Source organism: Mercenaria mercenaria, chromosome 1, assembly GCF_021730395.1.
Source record: "Mercenaria mercenaria strain notata chromosome 1, MADL_Memer_1, whole genome shotgun sequence".
Classification (NCBI taxonomy): domain Eukaryota; kingdom Metazoa; phylum Mollusca; class Bivalvia; order Venerida; family Veneridae; genus Mercenaria; species Mercenaria mercenaria.
Window position 1 is genome coordinate 68,562,752 of NC_069361.1, and position 22,562 is coordinate 68,585,313.

Consider the following 22,562-nt stretch of genomic DNA (forward strand, 5'->3'; position numbering starts at 1 on the left):
TGCATAAATAGCTCTAGTTCGACTTTGTTAATGGCTGGTGAAACAAAAAAATAGTTTCACAGTGGTATACAGAGTTACACGACATAATCATAAATTAGGCAATGAAAATAACAAAGGTCATCTTGTCGTGTTAAAATTAAAGTGTAATATTTGACAACTTTTCAAGAACGGGTATCCTACTGTTCTGACACTGCTTTTTGCAGACACGTTCGTAAACTACCACACTCATGAAATACATATTTTTCATGAGTGTGGTAGTTTACGAACGTGTCTTCATGAGTGTGGTAGTTCACGAACGTGTCTGTAAAAAGCAGTGTCAGAACAGTAGGATACCCGTTCTTGAAAAGTTGTCAAGTATAAACCGGAAAACATGGTGATTTTTGAACACGACAGCCCTTTAATATTTAAAGAGCAATATACAATGCGTTGCGAAACAAAATCATACAAGCAGTAAATATTTCAATATGGTATCATGCATTAACGTCAGAAATAATTTGTTTCATATCACAAAAACATGTTAGATCCATTACTGTAACAGTTTTTAAGGGGACATTACAAAAACATTATTTCAACATAGCGTAGCAAAATGACTAATGATACAATTTTTATGTGGTTGCTCATTAATTTCATAGTGTTGAAGATTTCAAATGCACATCTTTCAAACTTTCAAATATAGAATATCCTCATCAAATATATTTAATTTGGCTAAATGAAAGCAACCGAATGTATGCAGAGCTATTTCATTATTAAATGTCCTACAGTAATAGTCATTTTTGTTAAAAAGCCTTTATTATTAGATTTTTACATAAGGTACACACTTTTACGTGTAGAAAGTGGTTACTATTTTAAGTCTAATGCATAGTGCTGTTGATACACATAATGTTTTAATTTTATGTTTAGTTTTTTGCATAAACTATGTCTGGTTATTTTTCATATTTTCAAATATAGAATTTGGGCCGAGTACCCCTTTTACGAAGTATAAAGCTTACAAAACTGAACAAAATAAAAACAACGACAAAACTAATACAAAGGCTAATATGTTGAACTTTGAATGAAATAAAAACAAAGACATAACTAACTTCTATTCCATGACATTTTGAGACATTAAGAGCCAGGATTTCCATTGTTATTTACTAACACATCTTAACTAATGAAGCAATCAGTGGGGAACTGTCGTCTGCTTAATGATCACCTTGGAAGCGATTTTAACGCTTCTTCTCTAGAAAGCCAGAAACTTGAAATCTGGAAATTGTCTTTTCCAGGAAGAAACATTGGAACGAAATGTAATTACATTGTATTGTTGTTTGTTTTAGTATTATAAAAAGTATATCTTTCTGCTTAGAAAAAGACTGCCTAGAAACGTGTCCATACTACATTGATGCCCCCAGTATGTGTTGTAATGACACAATTATACAAAACTTTCAGACTGAAAACGTAAAATAATCAAAACTATTTATTTCATATTTTAATTTTACATCATCTTGTTATGGTGAAATGAGCCGCACCATGAGAAAACCAACATAGTGCATTTGCGACCAGCATGGATCTAGATCAGCCTGCGCATTCGCACAGTCTGGTCAGGATCCATGCTGTTCGCTAACGGTTTCTCTAATTGCAAAAGACTTTGAAAGCGAACATCACTGATCCTGACCAAACTGCGCGGATGCGCAAGCTGGTTTGGATCCATGCTGGTTGCAAATGCACTATGTTGGTTTTCTCGTGGAGCGGCTCAAATTTTGTACGAACTTATCTGAATATTCTTCCTTCTTCGTATGTATGTAGCTGTTAACTTTTTTTTAAAGGGTCTCTTAGAGTAACTTTCAAATTTTAGTTGTGGTTTTCTTTCACATCAGGAGTCTTTAAAATTTCATTTTCAATACTTAATAATCAAGTAGGAAGCATCTATCAAATCGGGCACATGTATGACTTTATCAAAATTTGGAAGTTCCTGTAAGTAGTCATGAATTAGGAGGGGCACTTTACCACAAAGGAGTTATTCAAATGTATTTGTTATAACTAAATAAATCGTCTTTTCTTGGAATAAACATTGAAATACTTCATGACATGTTTTTAATATCGTTGACATGACGTATGGCGCTGAAATAAATTAATTTCTGACAGTGAAACATTTCAACTTGGGATACATTAAACTTACATAAAATCTTCATAATGATACATCTGTGCTTTTTTTGCATGCCGATAAAAGTATTTTATGGAATATTAAAGCTCGAATGTCGTGTTAATGAAATTCGTTGTGCCTTGTGAGAAACATAAATATTGAATAATGCATTTAAACTGTTCATATCAGCATTTCATAGTCGAAGAATATTAAAATAGTTTAACACATACTTTAAAAAATCCGATCTATGTGTATGCGTTGTTTTTAATTTGTACATGATATTGTGTTGCTTTAAGTTTAAAGGAAGGATCATTACAAGGAAATCGATGAAAAGGTGATTGGTAAATTTAAAAAAAGAAATAAAATTTATAAAAGTACCATATACGTGGCAGTATCAGACTCTTCCAATTTAATACGTATTGATATATAATCTGACAAATGAAAAGTGACTAAAATTATCTGAAAAAGTAAGATTTACGTAACACTATAACCATTACAGATGGTGCTATTTAGATTGTACCAAAATGATGTACAAAACTGTGCTTTTGGTAAAAGTAAAAATGTCCAACTATGAATAAATGCTGTTTTATTATCAGACAACAATTATGAGATTTTACATATTTTATTAAAGGAAACTATTTGTCCAAATTGCCCCCATTTCTTAAGTGAACTTTGAAACATGCTTACATGAATATTGTGAGTAGTATATTTTACATTCTAATTTGACTAACAGTATAAGAAATCTATGACAGAAGCCTACAATGTTATACATGTTTTAATCATAGATTGTTTTTCCATTTAAAGTTTTCTGACCAATTTCTGAACAGTTGTGTTTCATGACAAAATAAAGAGAAACACATATTTATTACCGCAGTTCTGACGGGTGATCAACAAATGTGAAATCTATACATTGGCATTTGTTTTTCAAATTGTTACATGGTAAAAAAAAATATAATATTTTAAATGCACCAGCGTGTTCAATCACTGAAGTAAATATCGTTGCAGATAAAATCATCAAACCACGTTACGATTATGTTTATCGATGAACTACAAGTTTTCCCAATATATTCATTATAATTTGCAATAATTAATAAAACTCTACCGAAGTAACGTGTTAAGCGTTACGTAGGGAAAAGCACAAAATTAATGGAAACGACATTAAAGTCAAAACAGCTGAAGATATGTATGACATAAATAGGCACATGGGAGTAGGATGATGTTGCAGTTTTGTGAAAAGTGAATTATTACACAAACGTTATAAATCCTGTTTGTCATATATGGTAGCTTTTTTAAACCATATCGTTATAGCGTGCTCATGCGCACTATCTAGATTAAAAACCGTTTCACAGATACACAAAAGGCATCCGAATTGGGGTCATATCTACTATCTCATTACTTAATTATCGTTTCCTTCTAATGTACAACAAGGCTAGATATTATGAACGTTCTATAATTTCTTCATGAAGATTATATTAAACTGTATATTATTTAAATTTTAACCTTTAATATTGAGTTACAGAATGCAAATATTCATACCCATACACACAAAAAAAAAACACAAGAAAACATTTCAATATTACTGTTACTGTTGTATGACTCTTGAAGCAACAGGTACTATTTTTGCTCCTAAATACTTATGCGTGTACAAGAAACATTTATTATAGTGGATAAAAACACAGTTCCATTCCAGAAATATCTGAATAACGACAAAGTTATCAATAGGAATAAAATGTAATGAACTTGCTACTCCAAAACGCAAATCTGACATGCATTTCTAAAATAAGCTAATCAGAATTATAAATTTGCGGTGAAACTGCTATGGAATTCCCTCTTGCTCTCCGGTTCCAAATATAGTAATTATATGTGCTTATGCATAAGGGTTTACAAAATTATGCATTTTTGAATTAGACAGTACTAACTTAAAGATGTTTTTGTAAAAAGATTACTATTTTTTTTTATCAAAATTACTTTCAAAGAGATGCATTGATTATTTGGACAATATATCATTTATCATTCGAAGGGGTATTCACTGAAAATTTACTGACCGAATAGCGCATTGCAGACCATGATCTATGTTCTACACTGGTCGCAAAGGAAGAATTACTTGCCGCCAACAGGCTAAAGGTTAACCGAAGCGGTAATGTACACGAAACCAAAAGAAGTATTGATAATATTGCAAAAATGGCAAACTAATTATTTTGTCTTTTTGAGTGATATCATGGTGTCGTATGACGCCGAATACGGGGTATGGAATTTAATACAGACTAATACACTTGAGGTATAACGAAATAACATGTCAAAAAGGTGCGTCTCTGGGGTTATGTGTCTACGACATATATTTTTCGCTGGTTAATATAAATACACATAAACGATTCATTTAGTTCTAGGCATCGCTTTATAAGCAAAAAACATGAAATATGTGGACAAAGAATCTTTTGCGTTAATCACAAAATAATATATTTTGAAAAAAAAATACAGTCTCAAATTTATGTAACGCAAATTCACTTTATATTTTTCCGAGCAGTCTGGTCTGGATCCATGCTGTTCGCAAAGGCACTATGTTGGTTTTCTCATGGCGCGGCTCATTTAATGTTTCTTGAAGTTCTACGTAGGTTGCTACTTACTTTTTCACGGATTGGATAAAGATGTTTCCTTTGAGTGGTGTTGCTTGAAAGCTTTTATTGCATGATTGAACAAAATGACAATAAATATAACTTAACACCAAAAAAAAAAAAAAAATCAAATGAGCCATGACAAAATATTATTTATAAAATAGTCATAAATATACGTTTGAGTTTCACATCGGATAGAAAAGTTATTTAACTGAACTTTTGTGTATATACTATATTTGGATTCATTTATTCATTGATGCCACTTATGATTGTACTTTTCGAAAGTTGCTATACTGAATACAATGAATTCGTAACGCTTTATTCATAAAACTATAAAATTTTAATATATGTTCATTTGCCTATAAACTATCATCATTCTTGACTGACATTTCTCTTTTTAGCGCTTATCACCGCCCACATCTATGAGATTCGTAACTCGACAGTGATACGTAACCGCTACATTTGCCATACACAGCAATAATTCGGCCAATATTTCTTTTTCAGACTAAACTTACATTTGGCAATGTATCTTGCCTTTCAGACACCCTTCTGATATATCATTATATCCAATTTATTCACTCGAGTTAACATGGATGATCTGATATATGTCGAATTACTGGACCAACAATTACATCTACTGTCAATAATAATTTAATAATTCAATTTATGTATTCCAGATTAGTAACAAAATCTGTACATAGATTTATGTTTTTGGTAAATGTCACGCAGTTGAAAGATTTATAATAATGACTATCTTTTGTAGTTCCAAAAATGGTTTTGCATGTTACCGGGTATAGAATTAGTTGATCTGTAGGCTATCACAGTACAAAGTGACAGGAGAGAGTTTCAAATAAGCTTTCAGCTTCCTACTCAATCCTGTATGCTTTTTTGATATATATATATATATATATATATATATATATATATATATATATATATATATATATATATATATATATATATATATATATATATATATATATATACATGTGTGTGTGTGTTTTAAATGAATTGTGATTAATAAAATATTGTTTAAACCAAAGTGACAGAAATTGTATAGGCAGCTAAAGAAGAAAAAAAAAACAAAGAACGGAAGAAAAAAAAACAACAATATTACGTTACAGTGCGTCTGTTGCAGGTTTAGATTTGAAAAACATGAGCATGTGAATAAAAAATGTTTTTTTCTGTGTAAGCAGTTTAGTTCTTTTATTCCGGAAAATGTTATATTTTGCTAGAGATACATATACGTTAAACCTTCTCTTTTCTAACTACAATCTCTAGATTCTTAGATGAGTAAACCAAAATTGAAAGCATTGTGACTGCATGTTACCTCCTTACTTCTAGGCACATTAAAAAGGAAATTACTTCAGTTGTAAAAACTTACAACAGGATAAACAAGTTACGGATATTCTGGAAGCATCAAGTTAATTTAAAACCTTTATACATAACAATTGAAGTAATAATTCCAAAATGTTTCATTCATCACACCAACGTTCTATCAAATGTACTGTTAAACGATATTGCTTTATTAACTACTGTTCAGTGTTGATCTTATGTCATACGCAGTTAAATCAGTTAAACTGTTGAATGTGATTTAGCTGAAAGCATCAAACAAACTTTAGTTAGCGCTTATATACCTCTTAAACTCTTCAAATATAAACTAATATAATTGTGAGTCTGAGCTATGTAAATTTAAAACTGATCAAGTCTCATGGAAAAAATCTAAAAAAAATATAATAGTTAATATCCATCTGTAAAAATTTTCACCTGCTTCTTGTATGTAGGTTATTTTTGCCAGCACAGATATTGTAATATGAAATTAATATTAAAAATGTTGGGCCTTTGATCGAAATTTCATAACGACTATTCATAGTATATCAATTCAGTTGGATTTGGCACCAAATATGCGTGCCGTATTTCGATTCTTCGTAGTTCAACCTCACTCATCGGCGTTTATTAACTGCAGAGATATAAAATCATATAAATTCAGCTCATTGTATGTCTCATTTCCAAATAAGTGTGTACAATTTACTTCTTTAAATGTATTCTGAATATTGCTTGCAAAGTTCTTATGCTTTGACTGACTTTTAACACACAAAGGCTCAACCCGAAACTAGTTTTTTTTTTTACGGAAATAAGATACCGAGGGTCAACGCAAAACTAATCTACAAAACGTACATGTCTGGGGCTCAACGCGAAACCCTATGTGTGTATTTACAATATGAAAAATGACAACACTGGAACAGCTGGATTTTTCTCTGATGTTGCGTATAAAGTACACGTACCCATTATGTGCTGAATTTCAACTGTATAATTGTATGCCTTAGTCCACTGAACCTGTGGAAGAGGAAAATAAGGCACCTGACCTATTGTTATACCCTTCATGAAATGTCAGTGCTAAAAATATTATAGACTAGTAAGCTGAAACCTTTGACGGCCAACTGATCATCTTGTTAGTGAGATATGTGCAAATATCCAGAAATAAAACATTTAGTTATTGGCCCAACATAAAACACTCTTCTATTAATATTCTGTAGGTGTCTGTACATATGTAACTAGCATGGCTTTGGTAATGGTAATGAATCTTGTTAAAGAAAATATGTACATTTAGTTATCTCAGGTAACAATAACTACCTCTAATTTTACAATAAAAATAACGACCGACTATGCTTGTAGTTCAAGTTATGAAGAGTTAATATGAATTTTTAAGACTAGTGTTTTTTGCTTTTTTTTCCTTTCTAAGCTGCAATAATTTTTACCAAATAGTTTATCTATATAAATGAAACAAAACATGAGCTCTCCAGACGCAACAGCAAAAGGCAGAAAAACTGAACAAAATGGTTGTAAACATCGAAATATATCACATCAAACCTTAAAATTCTTCATAATAAGAGCTCAGAAAAAGTAACAACGGTAATTGTTTGAACCAAAAGAACTCATCAATCTAAAGTTTAGGAGAGTCCATGGTGTTACAAATGACGTACAGTGATGAGATAATGACAAGCCTTGTGTTTTTGGTCACTGATTTCTTACAGTCAGACATGGCACTTGACCGCTGACATTAGATGAAATAACAGCAAAGATTATAGGAGTTATTTTGCATTCCAAAACACACTGATGCACAAAGGACAAGAACTTCCGTTATTGTTTACGGTAATGCTGTAACAAATGTAGCTAATGGAGAACTCGGACGAAAATATCGTTATTTTAATTTTCTCAAAAAATCAATTGCAATTCTATTTCAAATATTTCTAGAATATTTCACAAGGGCTTTACATTTCACAACAATGTTATTTCTTGATTGATGAACCACTGGTAAGCTCTTGGCGTAAAAACATTATTGAGTTTGAATTTGAAAGAATGCACTGGGCGTGAAGATAATAACTTTTAAAAGAAACGCGTGTCGCTAAGTTTGCTGGTATAAACACATACACGCAAAAACCACTATCGACTGTTCGTACATTTCAAAGTAAAGACTAGCTACATTGTCTTTTTTTTTTCTTTTTTTTTTTGAGGCGCTCCAAAAAAGCTAACCCCGTTTATTTCTTATACATTTTGAGAAATATAACGCACTACAGCAAACAAGAAAAATAATATATTGCTGCATTTACCTTGTTTTTCACAGCAAAAATGCCAATTTCCTAGAAAGTTCATTATGATGATAACAATATTCAATGAAAGTTTTGGGGAGTGTTGCATAGGTAACAAAAAAAGTTTTGATACACATATATATATGTTTCAACTAAATCATTGGTATTAATACGATGGCTAACCCGTTTAAGGAAATCCCGTTTTATCGTGCTGTGCATAAAAGCGTCTAACATTTTAGAAAATCAATCTTTATGACACGTTTATCACGCTATATTTTGAGGGAAAGTTCACATTTTGTTAAAACATCATTAAATATTTAAGAACGAGTAGTGAAAACAAGTCTAAATCGAAGTTCATATAAAAATGTGAAAGACATTACAGCCTGGTTTGATGGAAATATTTGAAAATCTATCAATTTATTTTCAGCATTTTGCACAATGGAGATGAAACAAAAAGCCACTTATTTCACTCGTTCAGCAATTATTGTTTAGTTATTCGCCACTTGATATTATGTCAAGCTCGAGCTTATTGAAAAATACTTGCAATAGGGATACATTTTTGTGGAAGGTGTTTGATGGAATACGGGTGTATTTATTGCCTAAATATATCTTAAATATGATATCAACAGATTGTTCGGGCTTTTTACAGATGGAATAAAGATGCATTTTTGTATTTAATTTTTGAGAATATCTAACGTCTATGTTAATCAATTGTTTTTTAATACAACTGCAATTTTGGAACTTGTATCATGATTACAAACAATATTTAACGATAGAATGTTATACGTTTTTTCTCGACATCATTACTTCATCTGACTGCCTCACAAAACTTCTAATCAACCTTATTGTTTCAACACTCTTTCTCACCCATGGGATGTAATGGCTCAAAGTTCTGCATTATATAAACTGCTGGTTATAATACCGTATGCCAAATAGATATTTACGAAGGCATGTACTGAAAGTATCAAATATGATTTTAAAATGATCAGAGAATAATGATATCAAATCTTGTGTGAACATTTGATTTTTACAAAGTTATCTATATTGGAATAAAGTGTTTTAGATAAGTTTTATATATGAGCCGTGCCATGGGAAAACCAACATAGTGGGTGTGCGACCAGCATGGATCCAGACCAGCCTGCGCATCCGCGCAGTCTGGTCAGGCTCCATGCTGTTCGCTTTTAAAGCCTATTGGAATTGGAGAAACTGTTAGCGAACAGCATGGATCCTGACCAGACTGCGCGGATGCGCAGGCTGGTCTGGATCCATGCTGGTCGCACACCCACTATGTTGGTTTTCCCATGGCACGGCTCATATCGTCTTTATTCAAGCGTCTTATACGCCGAAAAGCAGATAAAAGTGACAAATGAGTATTGTGTATTAACATGTGATAATGTCCGGATATTCATAACACCAAAGGTACAAAGAAAATATATGGTCATTCCGTAGGAAAACTTTCATTTATTTATAATTCTAGTCAATTAATTTCCTTGTAGAAATAATCGTACAACAGTTGTTTTTTGTTAGTATGACAAAAACAAAACAAATCAACAAAGCAAAGAGGTCACTGACATTAAAAAGTGTCACAGCAAAGACATTAGTGTGTTTTTATTTCATTTCTGAGAAACTGAAAGACATTGGAAGCCATTAAGAGAAAAAAAAACTCCATCGTTTATTACTTTCACACGGTAACAAGTTGAACTTAAACAATCTGTTGGAACTTTCGTCAGTACAATAAAAGCTTGTGAAGGGGTCATTTACCGCTCATTATCAAGTAGGTCTGGGGCTGTCTTTCCTGTGACGGTAATTCAATAATTTGTCAAAATACTGGCACGTTTTAAAATTAAATTTAATCTCCAATAAAAGTACTGGCTCATTTTGACTCCGAATGCATCTTCGACTTTTTCATTAAGGAAATATACTTCTGGTTTGCTGTGCTGTGGATCACAAAAATAGATTTAAAAAAATGTTTTTATGACTTTAAGATTTTAAATTTAGTATGCTATACAAGGCTGTACAAGAACCATTAAAGTTCACGTGTCTACCATTACATTTGATAATTAATTTAAACTGGCTGAGGTAATATGTTTTACAGACATCTTCGCAGGTTTACAAAAGGAATCAATTTAACTTTAAAGAAAGTGTATACACATCTAAAACATAAGTTCAATAGACAGCCCTTTTATTATAACGCAATATTTCTGTACGATCATATCTCCCCTATGCATTTTTGATAAAAGCGCAATAATGAATATTGTAAAATTCAATTTGTTTTATTTACGCCTGATATGCAACTTCACAGCCCTCAATAAATTAATCAAATTGTCACATGGCTGAAATTTATATCATGCTAAATCAAACAATGAAGACATCATATTAATTATTCTTTTATTGTTTTTTTTCCAATAAACTCACATATGTTTTTTTTTAATTAGACACATTTAACATTTAATAATTGATAGGAATCTGTCAAAGTAACGTATCGGGCGTACCATTGCGACATGCACACAATTAATGGAAATATTAAATGTCATAAAAGTCAAAACAACTGGAAAAAATGCATGGTGCAAATACACACATGGGAGTGGCATTCGTGCGTTGCAGATACTGCATACAAGCAGCCATCTGTAAAAAAATTTCAGATATCGGGAATATGAATATCATCTCATGGGCATTACTGAGTTTTGCCTTTGAAAAAGACTGCTTTTTGTTTAAGCTTTGATATCAGAAATGAACTTACTAAATGCTGTATCTACATGACACAATGTACAGAATATTTAAAGAAAAGTGTTTCCTTTTATCAGATAATTAAGTGACACTTTATATATCTTAAATTACCGGTCCAAAGTAGTTTCTGATCATGCTGCTTGCATAATCTGACATAAATTGTAATATACTACTCATATACTTACAAAAATACGCAAATAATTTTTAACAAACATGACTTACTCCCTTTCCTTAAGATATTATAGGAACATTTCATCAAAGGCTCCAAACAGAGGTCGACAGCATAAAAGTTAAAATGTAAAATCAATACACGTCACTGTTTAAGTTTAATTACGGTCCATCTGCCCTTTCAGACACAATGAAGCATATAAATGCCTCGTATCAGTACACGTAGAGGTTATGCAATATTTTAAGATGTACATGTACCTCATATCGCTTTAACGCGATACTCATCCGCAGCTAGTGTCTTACCCACAGGCACCAGTATCGGACCTGGGACAACAATATGTTTGTTTTCATCCTAAATGAGTTCAAAATGAAAAATATGTAGTGAAATATGAGCCCCCGTCAAAATATACATATGTCTACTGAAGGCCAGAATCTTGAGAATCTAAAATATGTTTGTCAGACTAGCAAGGGTCAAATTCAATAAAAAATACTAAATAGTATAAATAAATAAATAATAAAGTGTTTGAGACGCTACTGACGATTGTGAGTTGCCCTAGTTTATGTATTTATTTATACTATTTAGTATTTTTTATTGAATTTGACCCTTGCTAGTCTGACAAACATATTTTAGTCCGTGATTTCGTACCGTTTCGTTGTGCCACATTTCTGTCTACCTGGAACTTGCAGCAGAAAGGCACTCGTTTTCTGATAGATATTTCATGAATGGGAAGGGCTAGAGACTTAGGGTCGGTCTCATTTTGTAGCTAAATGTACACGTGAAATGGTGATAGGTAGTTTGTTTAACTGTCTAGAGAATTTATTTCACAATGGCCCTGGAAGTGAACCCACTGCTCGCAGGGTCGATTCTCGAGATTCTGGCCTTCAGTAGACATATGTATATTTTGAAGGGGGCTCATATTTCACTACATATTTTTTCATTTTGAACTCATTTAGGATGAAAAGAAACATATTTTTGTCCCAGGTCCGATACTGATGCCTGTGGTCTTACCAGCATTATTTTCATTAGATTCAACAAAATGAGTTTCCTTCATTACATACATCAAACTACATCTTTACCAAGAATGAAAATGATATCACAGTAAAGTCACAAAGGGGCTATATTTTCAGGAAACTTGAAGACATTAAGAGCTAAGGACTTCTCTTGTAATTTACCTTCACGCATGAAGCAATCAGTGGGGAACGGAACTGTCGTCAGCATAATAACAACTTGTGAAATGGTTATTTACCGCTTCTCCTTTAGACCGGATACTCTAAGTCTGGAAACTATCTTTTTCCAAGACGGCAGCGCATTAATTTGTGGAAATAGTTGCTTATCTTAAAACTGATATTGAATTAGATCTCGTATAAGTTGGTTTCTTTTGGCCTTGCATGATTTCGGCACGTTATGAAGAAAAAACAATCTGTGGAAGGCTCTGTAGAATGGACCACTATAGTTGATATTGGGACAGTTGTGAGACTTGGTATACGTTCTTATCATTCATCAGTCTGTACTTAATGTACATTAACCAAAATGTTTCCCATCTGTCTACCATGATTGTATATATTTTGATAACCAGTATAGTTACGCTGTTTGAGACAATACCCGCTACAAAAAATTATGCTGCAACTATTATAGAGGTAAACCTTAAATTGCAATTTGAATTTCACGAAAATGTGTGTGAACTTAAAACCTTCATGATGCTGAACTCTGTCTCCACAAAGATGACGAAAATATATAAATAAACTCTTATTTTATTAACAGTCGTCAGAATTTAAATTGTCATGAGTCCGCCCATGCATTTTGATAGACGAAAAGTAATAAATGTTATAGATTTTTTTTCTCCATTTTACGCTTGATATATGGCTTTACAACAGTCAATAAAAAGTAATCAACTCGTCCCATCACTGAAGTTAATACCGTGTAAATACGTTGTATTAATACGAATTTAGCAATGAATCCATAGTTTTGTTCAGGTTTACCCATTTTGATAGTCAATAATTGAAAGAAATCTGTCAATGTAACGTATGGGGCGTACCATTGCAACAAGCACACAATTAATAGAAATATCAAATGTCACAAAAGTCAAAACAGCTAAAGAACTGTATGGCAAATAAACACATGGGAGTGGGATTGTAGTGCACTTTTGCCTTAAATACATGAACCGATAAAACATGTAACATTTCTTCACACTCACATGAAACTCACGACATACCTTTTATTTTGCGGACACTACAGTTGACGGTGGTCATTGTTTACCGGACCAAAATAGTAAAATATATAATATAAATATGTAACAGGCATGGCTTTGGTAACGGCAATGAATCTTATTTAAGAAAATATGTACATTTAGTTATTTCAGGTAACAATGGTTCGTAGTTGATATTGTTACGAACAACTATTTCTAATTTTACAACAATAATAACCGACTATGTTTGTAGTTCAAGTTATGAAGAGTTAACATGATTCTTTAGGACTAGTGTTTCTTGCCTGTTTAAGCTTCATCATTTTTTACCAAATATTTTATCTATTATATAAATGGTATAAAATATGAACTCTCCAGATGCAACTTTCTTAGATGTTCATATATCTGACGTGCATTCATGAACTTCGCTTTTACGCAATATCTATACGCAGCTAGTGCTGTATCAACATTACTTGAATTAGATTCAACAAAGGGAGTCTTCTTTATTACATACATCAAACTACATTTTTACCAAGAATGAAAGCAAGCGGCATTAAATGATATCACAGTCAAGACACAAAGGGGCTATATTTTCAGGAAATTTGAAGACATTAAGAGCTAAAGACTTCTCTTGTAATTTACCTTCACGCATGAAGCAATCAGTGGGGAACGGAACTGTCGTCAGCATAATAACAACTTGTGAAATGGTTATTTACCGCTTGTTCTCCTTTAGACCGGATACTTGAAGTCTGGAAACTATCTTTTTCCAAGACGGCAGTGCATTAATTTGTGGAAATAGTTGCGTATCTTATAACTGATATTGAATAAGAACTCGTATAAGTTGGTTTCTTTTTGGCTTTGCATGATTTCGGCATGTTATGAAGAAAGAAAAAACAACCTGAGGAAGGCTCTGTAGAATGGACCACTATAGTTGATATTGGGACAATTTTAAGACTTGGTATACGTTCTTATCATTTATCAGTCTGTACTTAATGTACATAAATCAAAATGTTTCCCATCTGTCTGCCATGATTATATATATTTTGATAACTAGTATAGTTACACTATCGGAGACAATACGCACTACAAATAACATTATGTTGCAATTATTATACAAGTAAACGTTAAATTGCAATTTGAATTTCATGAAAATGTGTGTGAACGTAAAACCTTCATGACACTGAGCTCTGTCTACACAAATATGACGAAAAAATATAAACAAACGGTCATTTTATTACCAGTCGTCAGATTTTGAATTATCAGGAGTCTCCCACATGTATTTTGATAGACGGAAAGCAATGAATATATTTTTTTTTCTATTTTACGCTTGATATGTGGTTTTACAACATTCAATAGTATTAATCAACCCGTCTCATCACTGAAGTTAATATCGTGTAAATATATTGTATTGATATGAATACCAATGAATCCATAGTTTTGTTCAGGTTTATCCATTTTAGTAGTCAATAATTGAAAGAAATCTGTCAGTGTAACGTATCGGGCGTACCATTTCAACAAGCACACGATTAATGGAAATATTAAATGTCATAAAAGTGAAAACCGCTGAAGAATTGTATGACAAATAAACACATGGGAGTGGAATTATAGTGCACTTTTGCCTTAAATAAAACTTGTAACATTTTTTCTCACCTACATGAAACTTACGACATACCTTAAAAAAGTTTTATTATATGGACACCTACAGTTGACGGTAGCCACTGTTTAACGGATCAAAATAGTATTTAATTGCCTAGAAGTACAGCAAATCTCTTATTAAGACCAGATGTGACACACACGATTTCTGAAACTCTGCCATTCGTTAAAATTCCCTTGCCTCAAACCACTGAAACAAAAGTAGTAACTGTCCTTAGGGTGCATATATCGTTGTATGATATTGGTCCCTGTTAGTATTTTCGCATTCGTTACCTTACGTTTACTCTTGTAGAATCACACATAAGGAAATGTACGATTAATTACACGTTGGAATGAAAAAGTTAACAGAGGCATTAGCCTAACCATAATATGAAGGAACGTCACTTACAGATATATTATTCAGGATATGTTCAGAAATCTCTACGAGTAATATTAAAATAAAACTTCAAAAGGACTGCATGAAACACAATATATATATATAAAATGCTAATTCCATTGTAAAGGTATATCTAACAGAAGTATATAAAAATGCTAATTCCATTGTAAAGGTATGTCTGACAGAAGTATATAAAAATGCTAATTCCATTGTAAAGGTATGTCTAACAGAATTATATAAAAATGCTAATTCCTTAATGATTGTAAAGGTATGTCTAACAAAAATATATAAAATGTTAATTCCATTGTAAAGGTATGTCTATAAAATGTCTGGCGTCGTTCTTATGCTTTCCGGTATGTATGTTGTGCACAAAGATAGTATCTTCGTTAGTCTTAATTATCTTTACTTGTATCTTATCTATAAAAATGCATGCAAGCTAAGTTTAAAAAATAATAAAAGGCATTTCACGAGTAAAAGACATTTAAAAAGATTTTTTGAGATGTTCAATGCCTATTTATAAATCCCTCTGTAGTATTTAGCCATGGTGAACTGATACAATCTTATACAAGCTCTAGAATAAATTTGGTTTATATTTGTCGAGAAATGTGATGGAAATGCTAGAAAACCTCTTTCCTCATGGGAGCAACGTCTATAACACTTGTTTTGCTTACCGCCCTTGCAATATATCAACCAAAGCGATTTATGTCATAGTCGTGCACGAGAGAATTGCCCAAGTGCTATTATTTTAAGTTTTGAAGGAGAAATCAGAGCTCCATAAGAGATATAAGAGTTGGCGGAGATCCAATTACACACAGGGGGTATCGTCAGATCATTCAACGACCATTATCATCAATTGTTTTCTACAAGTAATTTCGATTACTAGGAGAGGATGAATTTCCCCTAAGAAAATTAAATTGATGTATGGACACAAAATACCAAATAAAACTAGACAGGGAGACATATTATTTCATTTTGGATCCACAATGAACCGTTTCAGAAAAATATTTTTTTTCTTAACACTATCGATTTGTTTCTGGAAACCTGTTGTAATAATGTCTGTGTTCGTTACAACATGGTATTTTAAAATGTACGATTGTACATCTTTAACAGACATCTTTTGATATGTACATATTTAAATTATACATGGAAATTAGATTTGTCTTGATTTATAATATTGTTACATAAGGTCGCCCTATACTCGCGTCGTTGAATAAGAATGGGTAAAACATTTAAGTGTTATTAAGACACTTTCGGTATTTATTTGATTAACATGACCTGGACATAGATAAAGTGCTTATATTTATGTAACTAAATTAATGATATCTTTGATATCTTTATCTTTTAATGTATTCAATAAGAATCCCATTAAACCAGAGACAAAAACGCTGACGAAAATTTGAAATGAAATGACGATAAAAAAAGAAAGCCGCAAAACCATGTATTCCACGAGGAATTTACATTGTACCTATATTGTACGTTCTTTCAATAAAATATTTAAGAAAACTTCGGAATGGAAAGAAAATGGTCACCGTTATGAAATTATGTAAGCAAAAATGGCAGTCATCTGACATCCATGTCTATTCTAATCATAGGAATATCTAAAGACAAACTATTTTGAAAATAAAAGACCGTTTGAGTGAAATAAATTTTTAATTGTTGCAATGTTATTCTAGTTCTTTTTCAATTGAAGGCAAACAAAGTCATTCTTCATTTTTTGTTGAAAGAGTTTAGTCATAGCTGTTTTCAACTTGAAAATGACACAGAATGTTTTGTTCTAAAGGCACGGAGCTCTTTTTTTTTGCATGAATAAATAATGGATTTTCTTAATTTGGATACAAGCACTGTTTTGTTCTCCCTATATGATACACGTATTTCGTCCCTTGTACAGCATGAATTAATTATTTGCTTAGTACAGACATTTTTCCTAGTCCATTTTAAAAGCTGAAGTGCCACGTCTGTTATATCCAAGGCTATATAAAATACTCGACTTAAAAAGGTAGCGAATATCTATCAGTTACGTGATTCATTGACAAAAAGTATGTTCTTTAAGTGACAGAGATTTCACTTTTCTTCTGGACACCAAAGATTTGTCATTATATCTTTTGTATGACTGAATTTCGTCTGTTTGTAAATGAATTGTAAAAACGGGCTAAGAATACCGTTTGATGATCACAAACCCAATATTGATGCAAACCCAGTTAACCTAATAAATTCAGATCTAGAATACGGTTTCTGCGAAATTCGCGAATAAGTTCTTAAAACAAAGCTACACTTCGATGCCTTCTGGTGCTTTAACGCTTTCAATGCTTTTCTGATGTTGCTTTTTTGTTCATTGTGTGAACGACATTTGGGGCATGTCAGGAAACAATTCAGAACTGAAATCTAATTACAAGATGTTTTTATGAATACGAATTTAGAACTCAACAAGGCAATTGCGTTAGAAAATAAACATTTTGTTGACATAAAATTCGAGTTCATTAGGAGAAGGCTTGTAATCGACCTTCCCAACGTAAATTTAAGGTGACAAATTGTCGCGTAATTCTTTACCTAACATTTTTTAAATAATACAAATGTGTACAAACAGCCTTTTTCTAGATTATAAGATATTTTGATTCAATATCGATAAGTTCGTCATATTTATTTACGTATTGCAACTTACGAATTGTCAGGTTTAGTTGAATGAATAAGACGCCAACACGAAACAGATGCAACTGGGTTTTTATAACTTATAAAGTTATATTTGACTGGAGACGCGCAACCAGCTACTGTATGTTACCAACAACACAATTTCGACACTTAGCTTCCCCCCCCCCCCCCCCCCCAAAAAAAAAGCCCTCTGTATCAACATATTTAAAGGTCAGTCGAATAACTTATCTTTGAAAAGTTTCGAAGACGAAGATCAATGTTTCGTGTTCGTTTACCCAGTAAGTCGCATCTCAGTACCTGTGGTATTTCGGAAGCGACTTCTATACCGTAAATACTTTCATTTTCATCAAACTGAACAATACAGACAGACAGACAGACAGACATACACATACTGAAAGTTCTTTTTTAGAAATATTAATTTAGCAAAATGAAAACAAGCATTAAAATATGACAGTTTAAGGCTGATTCCGAATTTTAGAAAGGAAATCATGAGTAAAGCCATAAACAGTAGATTCGTACCTGCACAAGTAGCATCAGGACGTTTATCTAATATGAAAGGCCTTCTTAGCTCCCGTAGCCTGCTAAGGTCCACACTGAGTCCATATGTACACGCACTTAAAACACTCAAAACAATAAATATGCACTGTGTTCGTCCAAACAACCGCATCTGAAAAACAAAATGCTCATGTATTGACTGTCAATATTGTATTAATGAAAATTCTGATTTGAAAGGTTTCTATGGTTACTGTTGTGCGCCCACAGAAACTATGTATATCAATTGGTATATTTAAAGAAAAAAACTCATTTTTAATTGAATTATACCCCGCTTTATCTGAATAAATTTCACCGCAATGCTTATCTCTGTTATTTCATATCTAAAATGACAGAGCTTTCAAGAAATTATATAATGTAGGTGTAGGAAAACGTAGGAGATTAATCACGAGCGGCTTGGGTTTCAGTCTGTCGGAAATGGTATATCAACTCTGATATTATCAGATGACACATTCCATTGCAGTGCCAAATAACACAAGAACTCAAGTTACATATCCACTACTGTAACCATATTTGCTATTTTCACCTTTTGTTTAACACCATTATAAACATATGCCTGTATCTTATATGATTTTCAAACTTCATTTGTATGACGCATTTCCATAATGGATTAACGCCATACCAGGTTGCAGCACATATTTGATTAATTTAGTATCATTTTATGTCAGCTCTTACCTGTTTAAGCCTACACTGGAGAGAAAAGAAATCTATAATTTTGTAGATACAATAGATATTTAGTATTTCGTTCAGATAAAAACAGAATACCAAAATAAATCATCAATTTTAAAAACTCTTTTGAGATATGGATTCCGTTAAGAGACAGCAGAAGAAATCACGAAAATATGTGAAAATCCAAGTATAAAATCTAATCACGTTTTAGTTAGATATGAACCAGAATGAAAACAGTTTAACATGCACAACACTTATGTAAAATGTATAATACATTTCCTGAATTATGCTTGCCAATGCAAGTCTAAGCAGTAATTTGTTGACAAGAATCTTCAGATCATCCTCTGTTCACTGAAGTGTCAATATAATATATCTTACTTTTCAAAACTACGGTAAACTAAAGGTAGCCTCAACCTATTTAAAAATTGAAACAATTACTTGTTCACTCTTAAAGCAACTGACTGTGAAACCTTTGCAAACGTGGGGTTTGCACATTTTCGTAATTACATTATTTACAGACTGTACATATTGTTGTACTATTATAACATTTATTTATAGTTATGCTTTGTAATATCGATATGTGCGAAACAAACAGTACTATATCTCTCTTTTCAATTCAATCACAGAAAAGATAAATTTTGTTAAACAGATATTTAGTCTTATATGATTTCGTTTGTTATGAAACAAATGATGTTTTTATCTTACAGGAAATACTTAGTTCATATTGTGCGTTTTTTGTACGTGTATTTATGCAAGTTTTATTTGATCGTTATACGCTGGGTAAACTCTTCGAAGACACGTACGTTTTATTATAAAGAGAAAACATATAACTTGTTTTTAACGTTTTAGTACTTGTTTTGTGTTGTCAGTGGTATATACATGTAGTTCTATTTCGTTGTACTAAATTTGAATGTAATGTCTTACTTTTAATCAATTTATGGACGAAGCCTGCAGTTTTATAATGTATAAATTTACATATTTTTCCCTGCTTTAGAAGGACATTATTTAAATCTTCATGATGGGTAAATACTTTTTTTACCTTTCTTAGTATATCATGAATATAGAAGATTGATTCTGATTTAAATGTTTATGGGTTTAAAAGTTATATAAAAACGACTAGGTTAACATACTTTCAAAGCTTTACGGAAAGATCACTCCTTTCAAGAATTTAGCAAATATGATTTCATTGATAGTATTACGCCGCGTAAGAATAGAAAAAAAAGATGAAGAAAATAAATTAAAAAGTTTTTGGCATATTTGTGTTTAAATTTGCGTGATTATTCATACCTTATAAGGAATGATATGCCTGTTTTTGCCAATAAGCACAATCGGGAATAATCTCTTATGAGGCTTTTGTACACCATTGTTCAATTCATTACAGAAACACAAATATCTTATACAGTCGCAAAACATGAGAAAAGAAAGGGAAGTTAAAATGAAAAGAATCAAGCAATAATAAAGTAATTCACATACCACATGAAATTCTTCTAAACTAGTTATTCCTTAAGTTACCTTCCCCACTAAGTCGATCTACAGCAAATGCTTTACTGTCAAACTAAATAAACCGAATGAGGTACTAACACAAAGTATCACAAATAGGTTAACGGTGCGGATATTAAATTAGCTATACTCAGTTGGAACCGCAAGTATGTGCGTAAAAGGGATTGACACACGCAAGAGTCAGTGTTTCACGTGTTACCAGTCAGATCTATTAAACCTTTAACATACTGCAAAGCGGAAAATTCTGGAAAGAAATAGTCAATCATTTCAATCAAGTTTAGATGATTAAACTAACAAAACGAGGTAAAGACGGATGTGTCATGATTACTTCCTGCAACTATGTTAACATTTGTAACAAAACATTTACACATTTGTAACAAGCTGATTAAAATGCAATAATGATAACAATAATGTAAATATTTTAGTTTCATTGCAAACAGAAGAACTGTTTTATTACAACTACTTTGTTACCAGCGTCTACACAATAAATATTTTGTCAAACAATATCTTGATAAAAATACGTTATATAATAGAACATGACATCTAAAATTCTAATGAAAAATCGTATCAAATGATCACATGCTTTTCCTTGCAAAAAAGGAAAATGCAAAAAAAGCAGTTCTCCGAAACATCTCTTACTAAAAGAGTGTCAAAATAGCAAAATTCTGGAAATTATGCACAAAAATATTGTATTTGTCTGCATTTGGCTAGACAATCAATAAAGCTATGACCTGCATAATCATCAATGTTAATCTCCTATTTGACCCATAACGTCTTTTAGAATTAGGTAATTATGCTTTCATTCTCAGACTGTTAATATTTTCTCAAATGTCTCGTTTTTCGGCGTTAGCTGAATAACATGGATTTTGACCTAGATTTTGTAATAATCGGGACACGGAACAGGTGCGCGCTGAGAAGATAAACCATTTATTAAGCCTTAAATGACATTGATTATCAGAAGGCACATATTAAATGGAACACAATTTAGTTACCCTAAACTAAAATAATATATTCTAATTTTAAGTTTTTAGTAATTTATCACCGCTAGAGAAATCGAAAGTAAACTTCTTCCCCCGTTGCGTACCTCGCTTATGGATGAATGAGTTGTGGCTGGTTTTTTCTGTAGAGTCTGTGTACCGGGGTCGGACTGTACGCGGTTTCGCACACACGGCAAATTCATGTTCTACGTGAAAATAAAGGAGACAATTTAACAATTCTTTGTTATTATTTCACGAAACTGAGTTATTCCCTACATAATTTGACACTAGGGGTCTTTCCCCACTGGAGCCTCCATCTGGCAAGTGCAGACAAAAACAATAACAACACCAATGGAGGCCAGTATCAGCTGAAATTTTTTAACTTTCATGAAAATAATGACTATGCCAACAACAACAATGTGCAAATCAAATTTAAAAATCACTATTCTATCATATATCATGTAAGTATTTACCTATTACTTTACCCAAATAAAAAAGATTTCAGCATTTACTGAATGTATCCCAATCTGCAAATGTTTGATATTTTGCTTTAAGTTTTATTTTTAAATTGAGAACTTAATCTAGTAAGTAGAGTTATGGGGGTCACTACTAGTGATTTAAAAGCTAGGGTTTCGTTTTCATGTCAACTGCTTTAGTCCAACTAATTGTACGCTGGTCGGCATATTGTGCTAGTGGGTTACTTATGGTGGATTCTGACCCAACACGAAATTAATTCAGAATCAGCCCAGGACGTCAAATCATTCTGACCTTATATCACTGAAAGGATACC

General features: G+C 32.1%; 1 protein-coding gene across 2 annotated transcripts in view; it reads right to left on the reverse strand.

The window, feature by feature from the left end:
- Positions 1 to 22,562, reverse strand: part of LOC123545511 (neuropeptide prohormone-4-like) — a 77,624-nt gene that overhangs the window by 35,321 nt on the left and 19,741 nt on the right. For both annotated transcript variants that reach the window (XM_053550157.1, XM_053550152.1), the window contains exon 2: positions 18,594 to 18,741. In XM_053550157.1, the coding sequence (XP_053406132.1) occupies positions 18,594 to 18,741 (148 nt within the window). The remainder of the gene's footprint in view (positions 1 to 18,593; positions 18,742 to 22,562) is intronic.